Source organism: Chaetura pelagica, unplaced genomic scaffold (genome assembly GCF_000747805.2).
Source record: "Chaetura pelagica isolate M959 unplaced genomic scaffold, ChaPel_1.0 scaffold142, whole genome shotgun sequence".
NCBI lineage: Eukaryota > Metazoa > Chordata > Aves > Apodiformes > Apodidae > Chaetura > Chaetura pelagica.
In genome coordinates, this window is record NW_009952973.1 from 10,213,239 (window position 1) to 10,239,926 (window position 26,688).

Consider the following 26,688-nt stretch of genomic DNA (forward strand, 5'->3'; position numbering starts at 1 on the left):
TGAAAAAAAGTAAAATTAATAAAAATGGATTAAATATTTGTTTCATTTAAGGGACATGTTGAGACCATCTTTGATTGCAAATTCAAACCTGATAACCCTGATCTTCTTGCTACAGCTTCATTTGATGGCACAATAAAAGTTTGGGACATAAATACTTTAACAGCAGTTTACACATCTCCTGGTAATGAGGGTGTTATTTATTCCCTTTCTTGGGCTCCAGGTAAGAATATTTTGCACTAGGTCTAAACATTGTTAGGATTAGCATTGACTAGTAGCAATTCATGTTATAAAGGTATAAGTTTTAGCTAGAAGGGTATCTTAGAATGTTTAAGCATAACTGTTATCTGTGAAACCTGTAGAATTCAGTGCTTCAGACCTAGTTGAGACCATACCCTAATGAGGAATTATATCAATATTTCATACTGAAATGACACAGAATAGAGGGAAGAAAATCTCCAGAGCCTTTTGAGTACTACATTATGCAGATGTTAAAAAGGCTTTCTTTGCATGGGAAGCAGCTGGTTAAAATAATTCAGATTATTTTGTGCAGAATAGTGGAATATATGTTTCTTTCTCTTCCTTCTTTGTGTAGGATTCTAATCACTTAAGAGCTCTGCTTTTACTTTTTAGAATAGAGAGTATCTTTTCAGCTAAGTATCTGCTTTTTCTTATAGATGTCACTGAAGTCTGCAAAATTTTCATCTTAAAACTATTCTGTAACCCACTTAGGTGAAACTGGGAGTACAATTGAGATAGTTAATAATGCCATTAGGTGATGATAGGTAGGCTTTCATATTGTGTTTTAATTCTTTGGATAGCAGATGCATTTTTTAAAAAGTTTAAATAATGCAGCTCACTGCCTTTCTCTCCTATGCTTTTAAACTAAGAAATAATAGCTGGCAGGAAAAAATACTGTAATGGCAAGCTTAATATAGTTTGCATATGTGAAATTAATTGGCACTTTTTTCATTTCAGAGTCTCTTGCACCTTGTTTCTCTTCACAGATAATTTGTCTTGTTACATGGAAATTATGGCAATATAAAATATGGTGATTTATTCTGTGGCATTTTATTTTGAAATTTAAATGCAGTTTGTAGGAGTTTCTCACATTGAGAGAACAGTTTGTTTACTAGGCAGGTGCTTTTCAAATCTTGAATTCTCAGGGTTTTTTTAAAGTAACTTTAGGCTAATTGGAAGCGTGTGCTTCAATTTCAGCTCCTTACCATCCTGTCCCAAAGTTTCTGTCCATCCCAGACAGAACTTTTCCTGCTTCTTTAACATCCCTTACTCCTAGAGTTCCTCTCCACCTTGTACTATCATTTATCTTTATTGCTAATATATAATCCAATCCCTGCTGCCATTTGTATTTGGTCTGAAAAGACTTTTGAACATACTAGTAACATTTTTTCCTCTTTTTTGTCCTACCATTCTCCTACCTGACAATCTCTTCCCATCTTATCCAGATTCCTGCATAGATTGTCTTTTCTGCCTCTGAAGTGTGGTAGAAAATAACAGTCAAAACATATATATAAATGTCCATGCGGCTATTTAGCAAAAGTATAGCTACATTGGGATAGAAGGTCACTGTGGTGAGGAGAATTTGGAGGCTTCTGTATTAGGCTTTAATTCAATTTTCAGGGTCTCACTCTCGAGTTACACATTCAGATAGTCTGCCCTGTAGAGCCCAGTTACAGATTCCAGTACATTCTTAATGGGCTAAGGTGCTGCCATGGTGCAAGATTAAGAAAACAAAGTACTGTTTTATGTTCTGTTGCATTCTTCCTGATATTTTGTAGTACATAGGGAACTTAAAAAAAAGAAAAATTAAAAAAAAAAATGCTGTAGTTACTACAACTTGAAACTTTGAGATTCTATCTGTCTTTAAGTCATGCATCATGAACATTATTTCCTTGTCCCCTTAATGCCACCTGTCACCTGGGAATACTTTTTGCAACAATATTTCTATTTTGCCCTTTCACCAAAATAATGTAGAAAAGCAGGTCAGTCTTTTGTTGAAACTGATCTTTGTGACTTAGTATCAAATGCTGGCCTTGAACTATGAAAACTTCTTGTTTATGTGCCACTGATGTATTTAATTTTTTTATATTACATACCTTGAATTTAAAGTAGAAATATATTAGTGAAAAAATATTGTTATCTTATGTTTTTGTGAGATCTTACAAATATCTTTCTCTAAAGGAGACCTGAACTGTATAGCTGGTGCAACATCCAGAAATGGTGGCTTCATCTGGGATGTCCGAAAAGGCAAAATGATAACCAGATTCAATGAGGTAAGACGAGATTACATATTTTTTTGTCTACATGAAATTTAAGTTAGGTGTTCCATTTAGTGTCAATAAATAAAGAAGGGTCTCAGTTCATAGGTTTTTCAAAAGTGCTGTATTATGAAATCCTACAGAAAGAGTTATGTAGGTGACAGTTTATCTCTGAGGCAGTAGTATTTTTACTTCCTCTGACTGGGCTTGTGACATGAGACTGATGAAGCACCACAAATCTCCATTATCTTACAATTGGTCCTGTAGTGATACATAGAAAAAGCATAGCTGGTTCTTTCTTAGACATGTAAATGTGTGTGGTCATATAGACTTTAAACTGAATATCAAAATGTAAAATTATGTTCAGTGTTTCCAGCAGCAAGGCTCAGAAGTCAAGAGCAATAAAGCTCCATTTTGCAGCACACTGAACAGGATGCCTTAGTTTGACTCTTGCTGTGTATTTACCTGAAATCTCCACAGGCATCTGCAAGTCCTGAAACAGTAGCATCATTATTCTTGGCAGAAAGAGCTATTTAATATAATGTTGTAGTATTCTGTACTCTTTTCTATTCTTATTACATAGCTGTAATCATCAGATTATCTTCCGATTACACAGACAAAATTGACTGTGGTACCTCTGTCAGAGGACAAAGGATGCTTTTTAAGAAGATAGAGATGGGGGAGGGGAATGGGCAGAAAACAGATACAGATTAATGAGCTTTTGAGTTCTAACACACAGAAGATTTGCACTTGTGCTACTAAACATCTTTTCTCAAATGCTCGTCCTGATACACGTCCCACTTAAATTTTCACATACCACGATAATTCACGCCTACTATCTTCAGTATTCCGAAAAGTAGCTAACCTTTATTCAAGCTTCAAGCTCATATTGTTATGGCTTGCTCATTCTTCAACTTAACCTAGTTTTGTCCCTTTAATCTTGGAAAGCATGGCTGTTTTACTGTCTCTCTTCTCAGTCCCAGTTTTTTGGACTTGGATTCTCAAGTATCCCAGCTATACTGGGGACTCATTCTAATGTGGTTTTGTGCAGTATACTTCACTAGGAGAAAAGGGCTAAAGCCCACAGGAGAATAAAATGAAAAAGATGAGTCAATAGATGAGAGAAAAAAGGGGTGAATTATTTCTTATTGATAGGTATTTTGCATTTTTTGAAGCATGGAAAGAATGGAATCTTCTGCATTGCCTGGAGTCATAAAGATTCCAAAAGAATAGCAACCTGCAGCAGTGATGGATTTTGGTGAGTGTTATTGGAAGAGAAAAAATAATTACTAAATGCACTTCTCCAATCAGTAAACTTTGACAGTAGTATCAGTGATTAATTTAAAAAATGTTCTTACTGGCCCAAACTTGGATTATATTGATCTTCTGTAGTTGTTAGGGTAAATTTTGATGATTTTGAGAAAATAAAGGAAGTATTTGCAAAAGGTATAGTGCCTAAGACATTGTGATATCAAAACTGAGTATTGATTTTTATTTAGCTAATACTATTCTTCTAGGTTTCTTATCTCTAGATATGGAGGATGCTTTTCCAAAGCAATCCCACTACTTGTCTTCATTTTTTAATTATTATTATTTTTTAAAGTTTGTTATTTCAAGCACTGGGAATCCCTAGCTACACCTTAGATTTTGGGCCATAAGGATTCTTTCAGGGAGGGAGGTACTACAGTGGACATTTTTACAGCCCCTATGACGGAACATGAACTCTGAAGTTCAATTAAATGTTTAATTGGGAAATACGTAGTTAGCCTTGTAGTTGTGAGGGTGCAGGAATAAAGATTTCTTATATTCCTTCTGTACAATGTTTTTCTATCTGGCTTATTTGCACAGAATCAAACTTTAGGATAGCCTACTCAGAATGCTTGTTTTCCTTAAAATACTGCATTGTAATTGGTTTCAGTATTATTCGAACCATCGATGGCAAGGTTCTTCACAAGTACAAGCATCCAGCTGCAGTGTTTGGCTGTGATTGGAGTCAAAACAACAAGTAAGTAAAAATCAACTCAAATTGATCACCAGTTTAAATGTATTACCAATAAAATAACACAAAGTTATTTAGAATGTATTATTTACTGTGATGTTAGAGCACTGAAATTGTTGCTGTTCCACAATAGGATAAGACTGTAGCAGTTCTATATTGCCAGTAGTGTATTTCATTGCCCAGCATGTTGAGTAGTACAAGGACTACCTAACTTTCAAAAGAGGATTTTTATTTCTCTTCCATCAATAAGAAATTCTCTGGCTGAGTATATAGCATGGGAGGAAGCAGACATTCAATACCAGTAAACAAGGGGTTAAATTGGATTCCTTTTAATGAACTGATAAGCTGAAAACATAGCAGGCAACTAAAAATCCCTGTGGTACATGTTGAGTTTGCAGGAAGTTCCTAGTAACAATATGGTAACATTTTGTCAAGAACCAATTACACAGTAAATCAATGTATTAATGGTTGTGTTGTGTGGTTGGTCAGACTGCAGTGCAAATACTGTTCCCCATTGCAACTAATGGATCATTATCAGGTTTTTCCTGATTTTTGTATATTTAATTGAGGTCTTAATAATTACATCATAAAGAGACAAAGGACAAGCAAAAATAAGCTAATTTTGAAGTAAATTGCAAAAGATGCATCATACTTATTTTTCAACCAAAAAAACCATAGCTGCTTTTGATTATTCCAGTGGCCAAGGATTTTACTGTTTCTGTTTTGCAGAGATATGATAGCTACTGGCTGTGAGGATAAAAATGTTCGTGTTTACTACTTGGCAACCAGCTCAGATCAGCCACTGAAAGTTTTTACAGGGCATACTGCAAAGGTGTTTCATGTACGGTGGTCTCCCCTGAGAGAAGGAATCCTCTGCAGTGGCTCTGATGATGGGTGAGTATTTCTGAATCATTAGAAAACTGAAAACCTCAAGCAAGGCTAATAGAGAAACATAAGATCTTGAGTTGTACTGGTGCTGGTACTTTCAAAAATTCTGTGAATAATATAATAATCTAAATCTCTCCCTTGTTCAGATTCAAGCTGTAGCTTTCCTGTTAGCTTACTATAGTATATAGGCAGTGGGGTAATTTTCTAAAATCATCACAACTGCTGTAGCAATGCTAGTTTCTGAATGCTTTCCCAAGAGTAGAGTCAGTAACTGATAACCCGTTAATTCCAGGAATGGTACAAGGAGGATACTACATGCTTGGAATATGTCTAAAGATACAAGTGCAAGACTTGCTCTTATTTAATGTCTTTCAAAAGTAAAATTAAGTAGAAGCTGTAGAAAATTTTATTGGGTGCTGGGTACTTCTGTTTTGTTGCTTTTTATGACTTTCTTTGAGGGAGAGCACATCAGTCTATGGTAAACCATTCTAAGCCATTTCCCTGCAGAATATACAAAAGTTTTCTGAAAAGGATCACAGGTTTGGACTATTGTCTATTAGTTCATAGTGTCATGATTTATGAAAGAAAACAACTTGGCACCACACTTTTTATGTGTAAATCCTCTCTATTTCACATGAGCGAGTAGTGAATCCAAAATTCTGTCATGGTGTCATTGTGAGATATTCTGATTTTATTAGTAATCAGGGCTATGTAATAAGTTATAATTACAGAGGGATTTCTAGAAAACAGTCACACTTTCACCTTGAGGGAGGGGTATCATTATTCCAGGTAACACAGGAAGGAGTTTATCTTTTTAGTTTATCGTACTTGGTAACAGTTCTGTTCATAGTTAGCCTCTATCACCTGTATCAGTTGACCTGTTTAGCACCTAGGTTTATGCAGTGCTAAGGAACAGTATGCAAGGATCACACATGGACACATATTGCTGTAGAAAAATATATATGTAACTATATAAAATGCTTTTCTTACATGCATATTCTACTTTGATGCAAGGCCCAAAAAATGGCCCCTTTGCAGCACTGATGAAACTGTAATAAATGCCTTTGCTGCCATGAGTCAGCTTTGGTAATGTATCTGATAATTGTGATTCTGGCTTAATTTTATTACATTATCTTTTCAAGAAACTGAGCTTTTAACTTCCTAATTCTGTAGTCTTCTCAGTTAGCTGTATCCAGTGATATCAACTACAGAAAACATAAGGAAATGTTAGAAATTTACTTGGTTGAAGGGGAACTAAAAATAGTAAGAAATCTGGTTTGAATTCTTCCACATTACTTGTGCAATAGAGGTGGGAGTTTCAAAATTTAAGATCATGTGGTGTCCACTTCTGCCATGTGACCAGCACCACATTCAAATAACTAGAGTAGAATAGAATATTTCCATTGAAAGGGACCTCTAATGATCATCTACTTTAACTCCCTGAGCACTTCAGGGCTGACCAAAAGTTGAACCCTATTTTTAAGGGTGTTGTCAAAATGCCTCTTAAACACTGACAAGCTTGGGGCATCAACCACCTTGCTAGAAATCCTATTCTAGTGTTTGACCACCCTCTTGGTAAAAAAAAAATACTTCCTAATGTCAAGTCTCAACCTCCCCTGAAGCAGATTTAAACCATTCCCATGCTTCCTATCACCAGATCTCAGGGAAAAGAGATCAGCACTTGTCCCCCTCAGGAAGCTGAAGAGAGCAATGAGGTTGCCCTCAGCCTCATTTCTCCAAACTAGACAAGCCTGAAGTCCTCAGCCACTCTTCATAGGACATGCCTTCCAGTCCTTTCACCAGCTCTATTGCTCTCTGCATTTAGGGACCTTCACATCCTTTTTGAATTGTATGGCCCAGAAGTGCACACAGCACTTAAGGTGAGGCCACAGCAACACTGAATACAGCAGGCGAATCTCTTCTTTTGACTGGCTGGGTATACAGTGTTTTATGCACCCGGGGTGCAGGTTGCCCTCCTCGTTGCCAGGGCACACATCTGGCTCGTATTGATCCTGCTGTCAGGTCCCTTTCTGCGGGGCTGCTGTCCAGCCACTCCTCTCCCAGTTCATACTTTTGCCTGGTGTTACTCTGTTCTAGGTGCAGAATCCACCATCACTGTGGTGAACTGTCTTTGGTGTGTTTTGTATCCCATCCTAAACATGAAGGGCATTAGCCTTCGAGCTCTCCTTTTACAACTTCTATAAACATATTGCAAATAAATATTCTGATAAACTTGAAGTTTAAAATATTGCTGAAGTGAAGAGATTTAATATGAAGAGATATTCATATTTCACTATGTGATTTGATGGACATAGGTCTTTTTTATCCTGTTTCAGTACTGTTCGAATATGGGATTATACACAGGATGCTTGTATAAATGTTCTTAGTGGACATACAGCTCCAGTACGAGGACTGTTGTGGAATCCTGAAATTCCTTACCTTCTAATATCCGGCAGCTGGGACTATACAATTCGAGTCTGGGACACAAGAGATGGAACATGTTTGGATACAGCGTATGATCATGGTGCAGATGTATATGGTAATATTTTTAAATTTTATTTCTGAATTGAAATGCATTTTTAAATGTCTTTAAATTTATAAAATAGTTTAATCAAACTGATCATTCAACTTAATTCTTTGTCTACAATTTTAAACGTCCTCTCTTCTAGGATTAACATGTCATCCTAGTCGTCCATTTACTATGGCGTCTTGCTCTCGTGACTCCACTGTGAGACTTTGGTCATTAACACCTCTTATTAACCCTCTACAAATAAATATCTTAGCAGATAGATGTTGGGATGAGATTATAGGTAATACAGGTAAGTACATTGTATATACCATTGTTTAATTCTCTGTATGTTACTGTACTTTTTTTACTGTCTTCTTACTTTTTAAAATTACATATAAATCTTTGTGTGTTTTAGATCGTGCTGTGGAATCTGGTGCTCCTCCTTTGCTCTGTGGTAAAGTTTCCAGGAATATTAAACAAGAAGTGGAAAAATTGACCAGAAATTCTCAAGGAAAAAAGCTAAGGTGGTTTTCAGAATGTTTTTCAGTAAGTATTCTGCAAACTTAAGGATGTTGTCAGTGTGCATGTCTTTCTCTTCTGAAGTCAATCTCCACAGCTCAAAAAATACACAGAAATCTATTGTGTCTCTTAAGAGTTCTGCTTGTAAATATGTCTATGACTGAACTGTCTGCCAGTTGTGAGCATCAATTTTTAACTAAGTTGAATAGGTGGATAATTTAATTTTCCATGATAAAAGTTGGATTTGACAAGAATTTTCGATTGAAGAAAATGAAAAGATGTTGTCAAAATACACTGGAGTTTTAAATTTTAGTTCATCAAAGGGACAGTCTCATTACAGATAAGGTTTGTACTGCCCAAGTGCCTGTTCCAGAACTGCTGTATTATCTTTTAGGAGCTGTAGAACTGTGCCAAGCCCCAGGATCCATCTATTGCTTTTGCTCCACTGCACAGTTATGTTTCCTATAAGTCACTGCAGAATCTCTGTGCAATTGAGTTAAAAATGTAAGCTCCTGGGTCTCTGGGAGTGCTTACATGCACAGGAGCTGAACTTGAGGTGGTAGAACAAGGACAAAAATGACCTAGAACTGCAGCTTGTGTCAAACACTGTTGTTATTTAAGTCAATATTCTGATCTCAAATGACCTAATTCATGCAAAGTATTTGTTTTGATTTCTAGCTAAATTGAAGTGTATGATTTGGAAATGCTGAAACAATATTACTCAATTACAAATACTGACATTTCCTGTTTTATTTAAAATATCTTTTTATAGAATTCCTTGTTTTACAAAAGTTATACAATTTGATGTCTTGTGTTGATTTGACAGTAAAACTGTTATAAGAATATTAGAATTTTCTAGAAGCAAAAACTGGTTTTGGGTTGGGTTTTTTGGGTTTGTTTTTTTTCTTTCCTATTAGGATCATCTGCTTTTCACCAGCTCAGAAATTATTGGACTTCTAAACTGTAATCCTGTTAGTCTTAGAAAAGCTCCTTCAGGTTAAAAGTTTAATTATTATTTTTTTTAAAAAAATTACTCACTCCCTTTTAGATCTCACTGAATGTTAAACTATTGTCCTACATCTACAGAAAGATCAGTTCAAATCTTAAATGAATAAAAATGCTTTAAAATTATTTTAAAATTTAATTTATGGCCTACAACAATTTGTGCATAAACAGTTACACTATTATTTGTCTTTTTTAAGATTGAATATTAAGATAGTAAACCAGATCGAGGCAGTCAAGCCTTGACTTTGTTTTTTACCTGGCGCACACCTTTTATTTGCAGAAAATGTTAATCAAGTACTGGCACAGGTCTTGAATCCAAGCAGCTGAATGTTGTTTTATGCCAGCAGTAGCCACCAGACAGCTTGGGAACAAAAGGGAAAACTCTAGTGGTAAGCTCTCAGTTATGTCCACACATAACAAAAAAATGATGTTTATACATCTTTCTGAATCTTTGGAACCTTGAAGAAGACTGAAGGAGTTGTAGTATTTTGAACTAGTTCATGTCTTGATAGTAAAGCTGATATTGAAATGATCTGAGAGTCTGTTTCTTGGAACTGATAAATGCTTTCCAATGTCTTTATAAGTTCAAGTTTCTTTGGTGAACATCACTGTAATACAACTCTTTTTCCCTAACAATTTTAGCCTCCAGGAGGCAGCAAAAATTTATGGGATTTAGTTGCTGTAATAAAAGGACAGGATGACAGTTTGCTTCCACAAAACTACTGCAAAGGAATTATGCATATGAAACACCTCGTTAGATTTAGAATGGTAAGTGATTAATAAATGGTATGTGAAAATGGCTGTTAATCTGTATAGTATTTAACTCTTTAATGTTTTACAATGTTTTTAACTCGAAAAGCAGTTTTCAAAGTAATTAAAAGAAATTGCAAAGCAAGCATCACTACTACTTGAGCTATGAAGCAAGATTTTATTCCTTATTATATATATAACATAATTTTATATTCAGTAAAGTCAAATTATTTGGTTGTTTAACCATGAAGTTTGTAGTTATGCTCAGATGCAGGGACAGAGAAAATCATGCCTGAAAGTGGAGGAGAGTCAGCAGAAATATGCTCTGTAGCTGTATGGAAGGAGTGAAAAAACAAGAAGCTGTCATTAACGCAAAAAGGCAGCTGAAGAGTGACTCAGACGTGAATGTGAAATTCAAGTACAAAGCCACAAATTCATTAGTACCTGCATATATGAATAGGCAACCAGACATACAACTTGTGCAGAGTATGAAGATACCTTTTAGGGATACTAAAGAATCCCATACTTTAATGACTGGATTGGAAGTAGAGGAAAGATACCTATTCATATGGATCAGAAAATGCATAACTCCCCACCTGCCACTCCCAGGGCCATATACCTGCCAGCTATCACCTGATTTGCTATTGCAGGCTGTCTCTTTTGCAAAATCAGACTCTTAAAGACTGTCCTACATACTTTATGACTCTTCAGTGATGGAAATTTTCTACTGGTGATGTTAACTGCAATAGTGGCAGCTACTGTGCTAATACTATGAAGCTTAGGGGGGGGCGTGTGCATGTTTCTGCATGTGCAAAAACCAGTTTTCTCAGCCAGTTAGCCTGAAAAGAAGTACTTCTTTGCTCATACAGTGCAAGCTGACTCTTTATCCCTGCAACATGATTTCATACATTTATAAATCAGGTGACCTAGAGTAACTACAGTAATTGCTGATCATTCTGTGGGTCTGGATTAAGTGTTCCCATGAATTAAAAGCATTTTGTCCCATTTTTGCTGACTGAGAATCTTGCTTGTTTGCTTTAAGAAAAAGTAGGGGTTAGGGTGATGCTGGCTGGTTGTGTATGGCTGCTAATAACATCTTTTCCCTGGGAAACTGAATAATGGAATTGCAGCACCAAAACATTCCAGGATGAAGTAGGGACCTAGAGCAAGTGTATTTTTTGGTTTCTAGCAAATAGAGAGGATACATTGGAGGCTTCAGCATAAAAATTATAGAGGTGCAACATTAAGAAGTAACACAGCTTATTTTAAAATAGCAGATCCTTTGCCTTTCTCAGCAGCTGCCATTGGTCTACATTGAGTTTATTTTGGTGGAGAATGTTCAAAATGTATTCTCCATTCTCCATATATGGTATCGTAAAGCCGTGAATAGCCAGACACCATCTCCTGTGCATTGATGTTAGAGAGTTAAACTGAGTACTCTTGAAATGTGAAGCTCCTTTGTTGTTTTTTTTAGTTCAATGTGATTCTGGTGCAATTTGTTTCTCAGACTCCACCAGATGAGGAAATTTAGGTCTTATTTCTTCAACTAATATAAAAATGCAGTGGTCATGTGGTTAATGGTGTATGATAGATCAGAACACAGGTTGAGCCTACTGTCTTTCTTCTTTCTTTATTAGGACATCCTTATAATGGTTAAAAGTACAATTTCTGACTGTACCATTTATTATGTTCACAAATATTTTTTTAAATTTCAAAAATACCAAGATTTTTTGGTGGACTTCTGGGTGTATTACTATTATAGATGAGAAAATGGTTGGGAATTTAAAAAAATATCTAAAAGATTAAAGGAATATAATCGAGGAAAAATATCTGTGCATCAAAACACTAACAGTTACTTTGACAATATAAATAGTTCTCTGTAATCTCATTGTAAACTCTTCCAATTACCCTTTTCTCAAAAGGATTTTTTTCTTAAATGATAGCCTTTACAGCCCACTGTTGTAATGTTTGACTGTGCTTCATTCTAAAGAAAGCCTGCTTTCGTCACAGAAAATTGTACTTTCTTTTAATTACTATTATTTATAACTTTTTTTTTTTCCCCCCCTCAGTCCAAGGCACAAGAACTGACAACAGTAAAAATGTCCAAGTTTGGAGGTGGTATTGGTGCACCAAGCAAAGAGGAGAGGCTTAAAGAAGCTGCAGAAATACATTTAAGATTAGGACAAATTCAGCGATATTGTGAACTTATGGTAGAACTTGGAGAGGTAAAATATCAGAACGTTATTGAAGAACAATAAAATATGAAGGTTTCTGAAAACCAGCTACCCTGCCAAAGATAGAGTAGCAACAAAATGTGGCGTAAATCCTGAAAAGAGTAATCTTTCTTCAATTACATTATTTTTAACATAGGCAGTCTAATGCATAGCTCATTCCTTATTTAACCTCTTGACAAATTTATCTTTAATGGAAGAAATAGTAAAATAGCTAAAACCACACTTGTTTCTCAAAATAAAATGATCAGGTTAAATGCATTGTTGCTTTCTTCTAGTGGGACAAAGCTCTCTCAGTTGCACCTGGTGTATCAATGAAATACTGGAGGAACTTAATGCAAAGGTAAGATAATAAATTATGATGCTCAGCTGTATGTTGTGTCCACGAAAGGACACAGACAAATAGAAAGGATGGATACTAATATTAGTTGCACTTGGCTTTTGTTACATCATTCTAGTGACGTTGCTTTTTGTTCAGTAAGCTTTGGGATGGAACTGTCAGGGTTTTTAACTATGATTTTGTGTACAGGAATAAAGTTAAAAGTTGAGCATAAATTGAAATTTTAACTGGAAACTCTTTAGGGCAGTAGCCACAGTTTACAGGTCTTCTGAGGTGTGGAAAGGCAGATGGGTTTCAATGAACTTTATATAATTTAATCTAACATTTCTACCATAGAAATAAGTTTATTTACCTATTGTATATGTAGATCTTTCTTATTTATTTATTCATTTGTTTAATTAGAAGAGCTGATCAGTTAATTCAGGAAGAAAATGATGATGTCATCCCATACTGTATAGCTGTCGGAGATGTGAAGAAGTTAGTTTCTTTCTTTACTTCAAGAGGCCAGCTTAAAGAAGCACTGCTTGTTGCACAGGTAATAATTATGTGTAACCATGTGGGAGATGTATTTAGCTGTTTGTTTCTAACTCTGAAGATGACAACCATATTTAATGAGAAGCTCTGTTCACTTCTGCAAAATGGCTAAATCATGGTACCCTACTCTTTATTCTTATCGTGTTGGCCAGTTTTTACACAGAAACCATAAAAAGGTATCTTATGCTTACAGATTTTAAGCCTGATTCATCTAAATTGCAATCAGATGCCCTTAATGAAAACCTATGTATTCATTTTTGATTGAAGTAGAAAATTAACCTGATTTTCAGCAGTCAGTATTGCCCTTGACATCTCAGACATGTAGGATATCTCTTGTATTTCTACTGAGGTCTTGGTTATACTGCCTCCTGTAGAAGCTTTAGGTGAAAATGCTCATTTGCAGTAGTGATCAATACAGGGAAACCAAACTTCTCAATTAATGCAAAAAGCAGTACAAGAAATTGCTGAAATTACATATGTCCCTTCTACTTTCTAATGTAAATGCAAGTTAAAGGGTGCAAAAAATGTGAAAGGCTGATACTTTTTTTCATTCGTTCTCACCATTCTTTTTGAGTAATTTCTGCATACTTAATATAGTTTCTGAAACTGTCAAGATTTGTACATTCTCTCATCCCTACCTGCACTTGAATGTTCATTTAACTCAGAGATAAGAACTGGAATAATGCATATGAATTGATACTTCAGAAATTGTCTATCCATATGTCATCCTTCTAATGGTAGCTAAATAGTCCACAAAATGGATCATTGAGATATGCTTAAATTTAACAAGCTGTAATGTTTGAACCATAAAGCACCTTAAAGCTTTAAAGATTTCATTTTTCTTGTGAGAGGGACATTGCAGGGATTGCTTTCATTACAAATCACAGAACAGTCTTTGTCGCAAAAGTTTAATCAGACAATATTAAACAATAACGTAACAGAACTTTTTTCACTTTTTAATGAGCCCTGAGTTTTAATGTTATCCCAGCTACACCTTAAAGCACATGAAAGAATTCCCTTTTATTCCACACTGATCTCTTCTCAATTAATGTTAGAAATAATATATTGCCAGACATTGAAAAGGTTCATGTTATGCCACTACAAACCTTTTCAGATTGGCTGGAAATATCTATGAAATTATGAATATACTAAGAAATATCTATGGTGTTCAGCCTTTGCTCAGAGCCATTTGTCCTGGGGCTGTACAAATCAAGGATGTAGCCCTCACTGTTCATTTGAAACATATTTGAATGCTGGAAAAATCCTGTACAAATTCATAGGAAGGAAGGGGTCTCTTGCTTCTGTAGAATTTCTTGTATGGCTGGTTAACAGTAGGCTAAGATTTAGCTATGAGTAAGTTCATTGATTTAAACATTTCCTTTGTTATAACTAGGCTTTAGAAGGATTTTTATAGATCTTAGATTATTTTGTTGTTGAAAAATCACACAGTCGTTTTGGTTAGTGCAATATTTTTTTTATTCAATTCTAGGCAGCTTGTGAGGGAAATATACAAATGTCACCACTCTCCATAGCAAGTGGATCTTCAAATTCTGATGAAAACAATACAGATGATTATAATGAGTAAGTTGTTCTGGTTTATATCTAAAGCCTCATTTCCATGCAGACTGTCAAGTCAAGAGAGGTAAACTTTAGTGGTTACTATTTGGCATCAGCAACATAGACTTTGACAAAAAATTATGCATCTTCTAGTACTTAGTTGATAGAGTTACTAATTAACTGATGTTGTAACTGAATAACTCCCCTGTTGTGCCTCCTTGTAGCACCAAATCGATTTTTCATATGTATAAATATGCTTTTCATTAGCTTGGTCTTTCAGGTGCATTCCTATGTACTTAAATATGTTCACATATATAGTGTATTAACTTAGAACTTTTGATGAGCAGAGTAAGATTTAGCATTATGTGGAGAATGGCCCATCTTCTCTCCCCACATAAGACTAAATTCGGTCCGTGGCACATTAACAAGCATCTGTGAGATTCTGTTTTATGCATTTTCAGCTTCTGAAGCTTCAGTGTTTATTATCACTGATGTTCCTGATTATATACACTAATGGCCATATTTTCATTGTGTGTGCCTGTAAAAGAAACAATGCATCTTGCCCTGTTTTAGAACAGTGCTCAAAAACCTAAATCACATTATCCAGTTATATTTGTAGTATCAAAGTCAGCTTGGAGGCTGCATAGTTGCTTCATTTACATGTGCAGTACTGAGCAGTTAGAGAGTTATTTATGTAGAGTTCACAGGTACAGAATGAATATTCAAATCTTGGGTTTCTCTTCTGTCAGTCTCAAGAGAAATTTCCATACGGATATTGATTTTGAGAAACTGATCCACTTGAATGTGCACCACCTTAAGTTGTGGGTGAAGTACAAACTGCGTTTTTCTTTATCTCAAGTCAGATATAGAAAATCTAGGGTACAGAAACAAATGTGATGATGTTTGTATAAATTAAGAACCACAGATTTCCAGTCTTTCAGTGACCTTACAGAAACCGTATTTTATTCTTGCAGGCTCCTGCACAAGGTCAGTAAAGAACTGGCAGAATGGTATTTCCAGGATGGCCATGCAGTGCTTGCAGCATGTTGCCATCTGGCTGTTGAAAATATAGAGGTAATTATTTTTTTTCTATTTAACTATGGAAAGGCCAACACTGAGTTCCTTTCTGTGTCTCCATGTTAACTGTTTTTTAAAATGTATATGCCACATTCTGAAATGCATTGCTTACACTTGGCATTTGCTTTGTGCAAATACTGATAGAGAGAGCTTCAGCCTTGCAATATTGAAGGTAGTAGAAAAACTCCCTTGATTCTATTAAACTGAAGATTTCTCTAATACACAAAAAGTAGTATGGTATAATTTAATTGTATTTTCATATACATTGTATGTTGTCATATCAGAAAATATAAGGTACCTAAGTGCCTTATATATATATATACACACACATGCAAATAAGTATTGCTGTTTACCGCTTATGGTGACTCAAAAAAGACCTTGCTATCAAGCTTTTTATATATGTGTAATCTCTTTGTTTAAATAAAGGAAGATTGTGCTAAAGGTACTCTATTTGGTTATTTAAAAACTGATTATTGACTCATTCAAGATATCCAAATTATATATAAAGTTGCTTTGATTAATACATATTTTTTCCTGTAAAAGCAGTCTTATAAATGAATGCTTTATGCTGAACATGGTGAATCCCCAAAAATGCTTGTGTCCCTTAATGATACAATTTTTTCATTGAGCAAGCTTGCAATGGCAAACCTGATTCGTGGGAATGAACTGGAGTTGGCAATCAGTGTGGGTACTGTCTTAGGAGAAAGTGCAGCACAAGCAACACATTATGCCCTAGAATTACTAGCAAGAAAATGTATGGCAGTAACAACATGGTAAGAATTTCTTAATTCAAAGAATATTTTTATTCCCTGCCCCCCATGCCCTGCCCCCACCAAAACAATAAAGATGTTTAATTCTGAAACTTTTATAGGCACCTGACCACCATTTAAGGTAGAATACAAATTGCTGCTTGAGTAAGAATTGCTGTATTAGATCTTTGAAGCACAGAGTTTGCAAATGCTTTACTCCCAAAACACATTGCATATGTATTGCAAATGAGAGGAGTTGTTGTCAAACAGAGTATGAAACCTGCCGACAAAAACCTATATTCTTGGGCAGTAGGTAGCATGGTAAGTCCTAGTGTGCACTGAGTAAAAATAAATGCTTCTGACAAAGTTAAGTCTAGGTTTGAATTAAAAAGTCAAAAGGAACAGAAGCTTAAGGAGGATCTATGAAGTCATTTTTAAGTAGTTGCTTGAAAAATACAAAACCATTAAGAGGCTGAGGAATTAATTTTTGGTATTGGGAATACAAGACAGCTGGCAAGATTTAGGGATGAAATGAGATTACTATTTAAATCTGCAGGAGCAGGTAATTTCTCTTGTTACATACAGGGAAAAAGATCTCCACTAAATTTTTTATCCTCCTTATAGTGGTTTTACTTTGAAGGGAACAGTTTTGGTCTGGTCTTTGTCTACCAACGTAAAGCAGAAAATTGTCCTAAGAAGTTTTTAGCAGTTTCATAAAAAATGTGTGCTGAAACAGATATAGCAATTAAGCATCCATTTTTCTGCTACACTGATATTTGCTTAAGCATCTAGAAGTAGCCTGAAAGAAACAGAGTGCAACTCCTCTTTACAGAGCATTTAGCATGCCTTAGACAATGAAGCTTTGTAGGAAAAGATAAAGTAAGAATTGGATGACTTGCTGCTTTGGCTTTGCAATGATTTAGCATGTCTGCATTGCACCAGTTCTGACAGGGTTGTTTGCAACTCCGTCTGCAGCTTTTAAAATCTCTGAAGCTCTTTCTCTGATCTCCCTGCCTTCATTGTGAAGTGATTTTTATTCAGCCTCTGATAGGAAGCATGGGACATGGAGTGAAGAAACTCAGTGAACATTTTTTGAGTTCCATAACAAATTTGTTCTGATCTCAGTGCAGTAACAAGTACTTAGAGTAATATGGCATTTACATGTATGTACATAAAACTTCTGCAAAGTTATGGCATGTGGACACTTAAGTCCACATATTGCCCAAGAATACTCCTGGATTTTTCAGTGGGTTTCATATGCTGTACCTATTACATTTACACACTGCAATCCTGGATTCTGATTTGCAGCTATTAGAAAATATTTTTCTATTCTGTAGGAAAAGATCAGAGGTTCCTGAATCTCTTCATATTTTACAGTAAAGAGATACCAGCACAGCATAATAGTCCTTGCTCCACTGCATGTAAAAGATTATGTATGAGGAAGCTGGACTTCAAGAAGGGCTCCCTTCTTGTTTTTACTGTGTGTTATGCTTAGGGATATCAATCAATTGGAAACATTTCACTATAGAGACACACTTAATTGTAGACACCTCAAGGAATACCAAAGGACCTTGATGGATTAGTAATGAAATAAAAGCTAATGGTGCAATGCTTTTTGGATTTTTTTCTGAGTTTTTAGATTTTGGGGTTCTTTTAGAAGTGCTCTAAAATATAAAATCCAAACAAAAAAGTCAAAACTAAACATTCATGCCCTTTCCCAGCTTTCCAAATCTACAGTCTTGGGAAAATGTGTGAGTTTTTAAGAACACAGTTTTAATTTTTTGTATTTAGCACCTAAATACTGTTAAAAGCAACCTTCTGCTATTCAGAAGGCTAGTGGTGTTTGACATGAAATACTGAAAAATGTATATGCAGACTCAGCCACCTGATTTTGTTCTTTATATTGACAGTGTTTTCAGTTTAATCCTTAAAAAAACCATTCCAAATAACACAATTTGTACGTCATTATATGAGGGCTTCTCTGTTAAGTTTATTTTGGTTTTTTGGCTGAGCAATTTTTAATCACTTAAAAAAATGTTAAAATTGCCTATGAAGATGAGTATATGTGAGTAACTGAACTTGAAAATAGTTTAAGAACTTGTGAAATATACTATGTTCTGAATGAGCTTTTCTGCATCTTGGAGAAGTGGCTTTTGCATGGTAATTACCTAACAGATTTTGCAAAGACCTTTTGCATTAGCTTATGTAGGCTGTTAAAAGGCATTGGAAGATTGGTTTTTGGATGTTAAGCAAAGTCAGTTAACCCTTAGACTTGTTGTTGTGTTTTAATTATTTTCTATTATAGTTTTCCTCTAAAAAGAAAGAATGCAAACCAAAGGTTTGTTCATTACTGTTTCAATGTCTTCCTTTTAGCTTTCCATCACTTGGATACAGGTATTTTGCTTGTCTATAGAAAGAGAGATTTGAAAAGTCTCTGCCTTTGCTTATGCTACAAATAAGCTTAAACTAAGTATTCCAGTCTTTAAATTCTGATCTTGAATATGACAGAGAAAGCAGTGGCAATTATTGGACAGTAGCTTTCTTGAACTTTAAGCTGAAGACTGCATTCTGAAAACTCAGGGAAACTTAGTAGGAGTTTTTGCCTTACAAAGGGGCAAGTCAGTCTTGTGGGTCACAGGAGATAATATATCTGTATGAATACAAGAGTAACAAAAGAAGAAGTATAATCACTTAAAAGCTCAATAGAATAATTGTTTCAAAATAATTTAGTAATATTTACATGTGTTCTCTCCAGCTGCTTGTTGCACTGGGGAGGGGGTAACAAATGGTAACAAGTTAAAATATCTCAGAAAAATTAGTTTGCTAAAAGACAATTTTCCTTTCCAAAGGATAAAAATAGCTATTACATTCTTTTCTTCCACAGTCTCTCTTTTGTAATGGCACTAAAGTACCTGCCATTCTGGATGACTGAGAAATCTTTTATGCTGATGTCACTGAGCTCAAGAAGGCTGGATGGTTCATGACACAGAGCTACATTAACATATTGCCTTCTTTCAGATTAGATAGGTCCTACTCTCCCTTCCTATCCCTGCTCACATATTCTTCCATCTCACTTTGAGGTGGTTCAGATGCTGGAGGATTTCACAGCTGTTTAACTCAACCAACAGAAGCAACAGAAAATTAACACAACTTCCCTCAAAAAAATTGATGGATTAAGCTTCATTTATTGCACCAGACTAGTCTTAGAGACTGAAGTTGCTTCTGCTCTGCTCTGGAACTATTATTTTTTTTGTAAACTTCATTATAAAAGGAATGTAGAAGAGAAAATGGAGTTTCCTTCTATTAGAAACCAGCAAGAATAACTACATGTCGTCTTTTGTTTGTGCAGGGATTTAGCAGCTGATCTTCTTATGATGATACCTGATAATAAACTGCAGTTAGTAAAACTATGTGCTTTTTATCCTGGATGTGTAGCAGAAATAAATGACCTGCATGAAAAGGTACGATGAAAAGGAAGTCACCTGAATGTTAACGAGAGGTTATCAATTGATTTGTTTACTAATTTCAGAAAATTTCAGAAGAAATAAATATATTGGCTAGATTTGTTATTAACAGCCTTAAAGGTTACATATCCTTTTTTTCCTTTTTTAGTCTTCATTGACTTCATCTTCTGCAATGCTGAAAAATAAACTTTAGTTCTTTGATTCTACTCTGACTGTGGTTTTCCCTGACATAGGTTGCTTCCTGAAGTAGCTTATGATCTTCAGAATTATCTATTAGTATGACTTGTAACCTCATCACTGAAGTGCATCCTAATCATGGCTTGTCAGTTCAGCTTTCTGCACTATCTTGAATTGGTTTACATTTTCTGTCTGTTATCTGGAATATTCCCTTTCCTCTTCAGCAGTAGAAGGGTCTGTTCTGCTAACTCCTTTAATGTTCAACCCAGACTGCACATCTATTACACGATAGTAAAAAAAGTTCACAAAAACATTAGCAATGGAAGCTGATACTGCTTAAATTAAACTTACAGAATATTCTCCTTCTGTGTAATTCTTTAGATGGTTTTCTTAATGCCCATTATATTCGGGTACATTCTTCAAACAATGACTCTTCTTTCAGAGAGTCTGATCTTACTGTTACCTGCAAACTTCAGTATTTCTTGGCATCTTAGAGAACTGTTTGAACATTTAGAATAATTAGAACAATTGGAATAATTCTTTGGCAAAATCACTGTTTTTCAGTGCAATCTTCCTGATGTAGAAGAATGTATGCATTTGGCAGAGACAATTCAGGCAGATGGGGATGTATTAGAAACTATAAAGTACTATCTGTTAAGCACAGAACCTGAAAAGGCTCTCCCTATTGGCATTCAGTATGTGAAAGGTAGGTACTTGGATGAAAAAACCTTCTAAAGAAAAGTCATTTGTATGGGTTGTCTCTTGAGATATTTTTGTTTCTGTTTCTCAACAGAACAACTCTGTGGCTCAGATTGGACTTTAGATTCAGTCTGTCCATATCTTGATCTTCTAAGTTACATACGTACTGAAAGATTAGTGCTGCACAAATGTAGTGAGTGAGTATTTTCTCCTTACTTACAAAAGTAGAAGTTTCATTAAAGTAAATTTTTGGAATTAATATATAGTTGTGTATTGTTAGTATAAATTTTTGGTTATGAGATGATGGGTACAGAAAAATTGCAACAAGCAGGCTAGTTCTCAATCTGGAGAACAGAATGTGGAATATTCCTAAACTTTCAAGGTTTAGGAAGAAGAAAAAATACACTTTACTGCTTCTTTCTCTGTGGGGTGTTTACAATGGATGAATCAATGCTGGTCTTATTTGAAGAATTTCACTTTGATGAGCTCTGGTCCCAGTTTCCTGAAGAAAAAGAGCAGTGGTACCACACATAATACAGACTTTTATGTCAAAGTATTAAGGAAATTTGAGCTGTCACTCAGAATTAACTCTAAAATAGTTGGATAGCTGTGGTTCACCTTTATGACAGGTAGTTGCAGGTAGGTCTGAGTGCCTGCAGAGGTGTGTATGTGAAGAACTAAAAGGAACAAAAAGCTTAACTCATAACTAAAGTCCACAGTAATATGTGGGGCAAAATTATGCACAGTTATGCACAGTTGTATCACAACATCACATCTTAGTGGCATTGTTTTCTGTGACTTCACAAGATTATGCTTAGTAACTATGTTTTGTACATGCAATTTACATTCAGTAATTGAGATCAATATAAAGCAGGTGAAATCTGTTTTAACAATTAAATCACACAGAAAGTAAGCATAATCAGCAAGCATATATTCTCCACAAAAGATGGATGGATAAACTAGGTTTTAAAAGTGTAATTTGAATATGAATTTTCTTAATGCTTTTGCAAATGCTTGTTATTGTTCATAATTAATACCTGTCTATTTATAGATTTCGGAATGAGTTGCTGATTTTGTGTGGTTACATTGGTGCTTTACTTGCTATCAGAAGACAGTACAATAGCATTGTACCTGCACTTTATGAGTATACAAGGTAACACTGGGAAATTTCAGTCTTTATTATGATGTTAGTGATAGGTTGTCCTCAATTCCCACCCCTTCCCACCCCCAAAAAAGATAATATTGAGTTTCCAGTTCTGTTAGAAAGTTATTAGGATGTAACGTGCCTGCATATAGAAACTTCTTTATTTTCTTTATGCATTGTACAAGTAGAAGTTTCTGGGGTAGTATAACAAGTTGTGAATCCAGGATTTCAGTCACACACGTAGTTTGATAAGAAAAACAACTTTTAGAGGTAGAGAACTGTTCCGCATTACCTGCATGCATGATTACTTATAAGAGTTCTAACTTTGTATCTCTGTGAAGACCATTTGCCAAGACTTGCTCAGTAGCAAGGCCAAGCTTTGAGTTTCAAGTTCATTACTGAGCAGTAGCTTGATTCCCACCAAGAAAATTCACCTGACCCTCTGTTACTCAGTGAGCTAATATTCTCAGGCATTAAAACACTTGACATAGCCCACCTGATCCGACCTAGCCTAGTCCTGCCCACTTGGCCTAGCTCAACCCCAGTCAGTCACCTGACTTGACCTGACCAGACTAGGCCACCTGACTGAGCCCACTTGACTAGACTTGATTTGACCCAGGTCAGCCTGACCCAATTGACTTGACTTAACCTCATCTCCACTAGCTGCTTGGATCACTGTAGCTTTACTAAAAAATTCACTCATTTATGTCTTCATCAAGAATATATGTTGCATGTATGTTGTCCACTCCTTTCACATCTTACTAGATTTGTGAGCTTTCCTGGCTCCTGATATTTTATCAAAAGTACCTACCAAGGATAATTAACATCAATTTAACATGTCTTAGAGCTGTGTGTTTGCCCCTTTTCTTGGACCCCTCTCCATCAAATGCCTCAATAGCATTCCTTTCCACTGAGCCATCCTCATCTCTGAAACTCTGAAAGTAATCAGGTGGAACGTGGGTTTGTCCCAGTTATCTTTATTAAGAAAGAAGAATGCATAAAGCCTTAAAATGCAAAGAAAAAGTAGAACTAGTTAAAGACAAGCTTAAATAAAAATGGCTAAATCAAACTTAAAAGGTGTACCTTTATATCTAGTAATTTAATATTTCAGAGGTTTACTATGGTGATTATCATGAAAGATCAGTTTATTTCTATAAAGTTATTTCCATATCCAATAAAAAATAGTTTTATGGTACTACTGTTTTCTTTTAAGAAAGTATTCATTGTTAGAACTAATTTGGACATTAATCATGTGCATTCCTTTTTAGTCAGCTTTTAAAAAGACGGGAAGTGACTGTACCTTTGAAAATTGAACAGCTTTCTGAGGAACTAGATGCATGGAGAGCTTGCACTCAATTAAACAAGTAGGTAGAAAAATGTAAAATGACCATGAATGAGACTACTAGTCTTTAATTTTTTAGTTGTAAATACAGTATTTATTTCCTTTGTAAAATCTGAATATGAATGTAAAAAAAATAGTACTTTGTTGCTCTTGACCTCTGCTACAAGTTAAGATGTATAGCTGAAAAATAAATGTCTTTTTTCATAGGCCTACTGATGAATTGCCATGCACCTCACCATCTGAATCGCAGAGAGCAGTGTATTCAATACTTGTATCACGAATACAAGAGGAGCCTCTGAAAGGAATGGTTGGGCCAGACTGTGTCACTGGATCAAATCTTCCTAGTCATTCAGATGTTCACATCTCTTGTTTGACAGGGCTAAGAATACAGGTATGGTTTCAGAGAGCTGAAGTGTTCTTCTGTGAGGTTGCCATAAATCTAAGGTCACTCCCATCATTTGGGAGTGTTGTCACAGTAGCAGAAGTTAAAGAGGCCAAGTGCTGACATCTTCTATATAAAAAAGGAAGAATTGTCCAATCAAATAATTGTCCAGTTTCCCAATCCTAAACATTTTCATTTCCATGGGAAAGACAGATCTCCTTTGCTAAATATTCTGCCTAAAATGCATGAAACTTACTGCCTACCACCTCACAGTAGCTTGAATAAAAACCAGGAAATTCTTTTAAACCACATACTATCATTATTCTATTGTTAATATTTACTGTTACAGAAATGCACGTTTCAAAACTCGTAATTCATTATTAATTAAAACTGGATATTGGAAGACTATGTATTCATCACTCACCTAGAGCTTTATGATCAAAACATACTATTCCTTATAACACCTCTTTGGTATATGTTATTTCCATAAAGGAAAAAGTGACAGAGCCTGAAACCACTACTCTCAGGTGCCTCTCTCCAGACAGTGCCTCAGTGTGAATTTACTCTGTTAAAGTAGCCCAAGTTTGTGTTCTCTGTGTAGTGTAAGATGCCAGCCCAAAATGTAACAGGTTTTTTCAGGGTCTATAATGGCTAATTTTGCATCAGAAATTGGAGACTGCTAGTGGGATTTTTGAGGTAAAGAGATTTAACAACTGCACACTATCAAGTCTAAAAAGCTTGCTGCCAGCACTTCCACATTACACCAGTGGTCTCTGACTATGGCTGTACTCTCAACATTTGCTGACAGCTAGGTGAAGCTCCCACTGTTACAATCCATTCAACATGAATAGCAAATAGTGTGTCACCACCTTGTAAACTGCAATATCCTTATATCTGGATTAGTGAATATAAGGAGTCATTGCTTCAGGCCTGCAGAGCAGCTCACATACCACATAGTTAATATTAAAGTATCAAAGCTAACTGCTTTGGTTTACAAGTTCTAAGTTGAGAGTTCCAAGAGCATGACTCTTTAAGATGGCACTTTAACTGAACTGCAGCTTTCAGATCATATTTTGTCAAATCAAGAAATGAGCAAATAGCTTTTCCATGAGATAAATTAGTATTTTGTCCTTCATGCTTTTTGTAGTGAACATCTGAAGTTATTCTGTAGCCTGCATGTAGACTGTGTGTTTTCAAACAAATCATGGAGGCATTATAGTGTATTTTTGTGTATACAGAGAAACACACAGATTAGCACAGGTAAGACAGACACAATTAAATATATACAGTATTCTGAAGAAAAAAACCCTAGTAACCTCAGACTCTAATTTAGGCAAAGTTTAACTCACAAACATGTAAAATACCATAATTATTAAAAAATAAACTAAAAATTTCAGGATTATTAAAAATTGGGTCTCCAGGTTTTGAAACATTATGACTTTACTCAATTTATAATGTGTAACTATCATCAAAGCTCTAAGTTGGTGGGTTAATTTTTGCATGAACATAGATGATAGCTGTCAGTTGGGTTTTATGTCCTTCTTAGAGCAAAAAATGTGCTCTCTGTTGTGGTAGCATTTGGACAATACATACATGTGTACATTTCTTTCCCTCCCCAAAAATTTTTGCTGTACAGGGTCCAGTGTTCTTCCTTGAAGATGGAAAATCTGCTATTTCACTGAATGATGCTTTGATGTGGGCCAAAGTGAATCCTTTTTCACCACTTGGAACAGGAATACGACTTAACCCATTTTGAGGAGGTGTTTTCCTCTGTACTTTGTAGTGCTCAAGCTAACACTGTGGGGATTAATACTGATTTAACCTTGATTGTCAAAGGACAGAAAGATGGCAGTTGATTCCTCCTGAAAGGCAATTACTTGGACTTTGAAAATTGTAAAGAGAACAAGAAAAGGATTTCTATATAAATGTTTGTTGATCATCCAAAGAAAAAGTTATTTGAGAATCCAAAGAAAAAAAAAGGTTCTAATTTAATAGACAGCCATGTGTGTTTTTTTAAAATAAGAACAGTGTTGCCAGACAATACAGACGTATTTCAGTCAACTCTGTGTAAACTGATGCCTTGTAAAGGAAGTAAGCAACCATCTGCATGTTATCAAAATATGGACAACAAACTGTGAAATCCATAAACACACTTTCAAATATATAATAATCTAATTACTTTATTGATAGCCACTGCAACTTGTTTTTAGAATGACTGGAATCCTGCAACTGTTTAACACAGTCTGTTTCCCTTTTTAACTAATTTTTACACACAGAATTCTATAGCAAAAGTAAAATTTAGAAAGTGCTTAAATTTTTTTTTTCATCTATTAGTTATTGTAATTTAAGGATAGTACAAAAATGTTTACTAATGTTTTGTTTAGGTTTAAATATCTGGATTATAAAATTCTATTTTCTAATAAGTTAATCTTTGGCAACTTCCCCCCTTATACTTTCACTGAAAGCTAAAATATATTTATAAAACTCGGGGTTTTTAAATAAAGGGTTTGTAAGGAACACACAGCAAATGTATTTAAATTATTTACATGTTATGTACATTTAAAATACTTGTTTTCTTTTTACATTTTGTATTAGTTATAAATATACGTATTAGTATGACCAGAGAAATATTTGTGCATATATTTTTATTTACTAAAGCTGTGTTCAAATGGAAAGAAAATTATGGCAATAGAATATTAAGATTATTTAAATGTTAAAGCTATGTCTAGTATGGAATGTAGTCCTAATGCAAATCTCATACCTATTCTTATCAATAATTATTAATAATTCTAATAATCAGAATTACCTGTAGAAAAGATGCCTTGGTTATAGGGTTGTTTATTAGCTTAATTGATGGCACACAAACAGAAATCTACTTTATCTGTTGTAATATTTTTTGCATCTGCTTTAGAATACATTTTAAAATCCTGATAGTTACATAAAATGTAAAGAAGCTGAATTTTAAAATTAACAGAACTATTTCAAGAGAATCTGTAATAAAACTGGGAATAAGACAAGGTCTCTATTAACAGACAGTATCCCAACA

The 26,688-nt window shown here is 35.0% G+C and overlaps 1 protein-coding gene across 2 annotated transcripts in view; it reads left to right on the forward strand.

The window, feature by feature from the left end:
• The window catches only part of WDR17 (WD repeat domain 17), a 38,856-nt gene extending 13,458 nt beyond the window's left edge, over window positions 1-25,398 (forward strand). Inside the window, exons 8-30 of one of the 2 annotated variants that reach the window (XM_009995952.1) lie at window positions 52-220; window positions 2,200-2,291; window positions 3,452-3,534; window positions 4,195-4,281; window positions 5,005-5,169; window positions 7,500-7,702; window positions 7,833-7,982; window positions 8,088-8,218; window positions 9,839-9,964; window positions 12,016-12,171; window positions 12,456-12,520; window positions 12,920-13,052; window positions 14,541-14,632; window positions 15,583-15,682; window positions 16,319-16,458; window positions 18,808-18,828; window positions 19,763-19,895; window positions 20,640-20,781; window positions 20,869-20,971; window positions 21,826-21,927; window positions 23,187-23,282; window positions 23,468-23,651; window positions 25,279-25,398. In XM_009995952.1, the coding sequence (XP_009994254.1) occupies window positions 52-220; window positions 2,200-2,291; window positions 3,452-3,534; window positions 4,195-4,281; window positions 5,005-5,169; window positions 7,500-7,702; window positions 7,833-7,982; window positions 8,088-8,218; window positions 9,839-9,964; window positions 12,016-12,171; window positions 12,456-12,520; window positions 12,920-13,052; window positions 14,541-14,632; window positions 15,583-15,682; window positions 16,319-16,458; window positions 18,808-18,828; window positions 19,763-19,895; window positions 20,640-20,781; window positions 20,869-20,971; window positions 21,826-21,927; window positions 23,187-23,282; window positions 23,468-23,651; window positions 25,279-25,398 (2,793 nt within the window). The remainder of the gene's footprint in view (window positions 1-51; window positions 221-2,199; window positions 2,292-3,451; window positions 3,535-4,194; window positions 4,282-5,004; window positions 5,170-7,499; window positions 7,703-7,832; window positions 7,983-8,087; window positions 8,219-9,838; window positions 9,965-12,015; window positions 12,172-12,455; window positions 12,521-12,919; window positions 13,053-14,540; window positions 14,633-15,582; window positions 15,683-16,318; window positions 16,459-18,807; window positions 18,829-19,762; window positions 19,896-20,639; window positions 20,782-20,868; window positions 20,972-21,825; window positions 21,928-23,186; window positions 23,283-23,467; window positions 23,652-25,278) is intronic. The other variant, XM_009995953.1, reaches the window with a different exon arrangement.
• The last annotated feature ends 1,290 nt before the right edge of the window (window positions 25,399-26,688 follow it).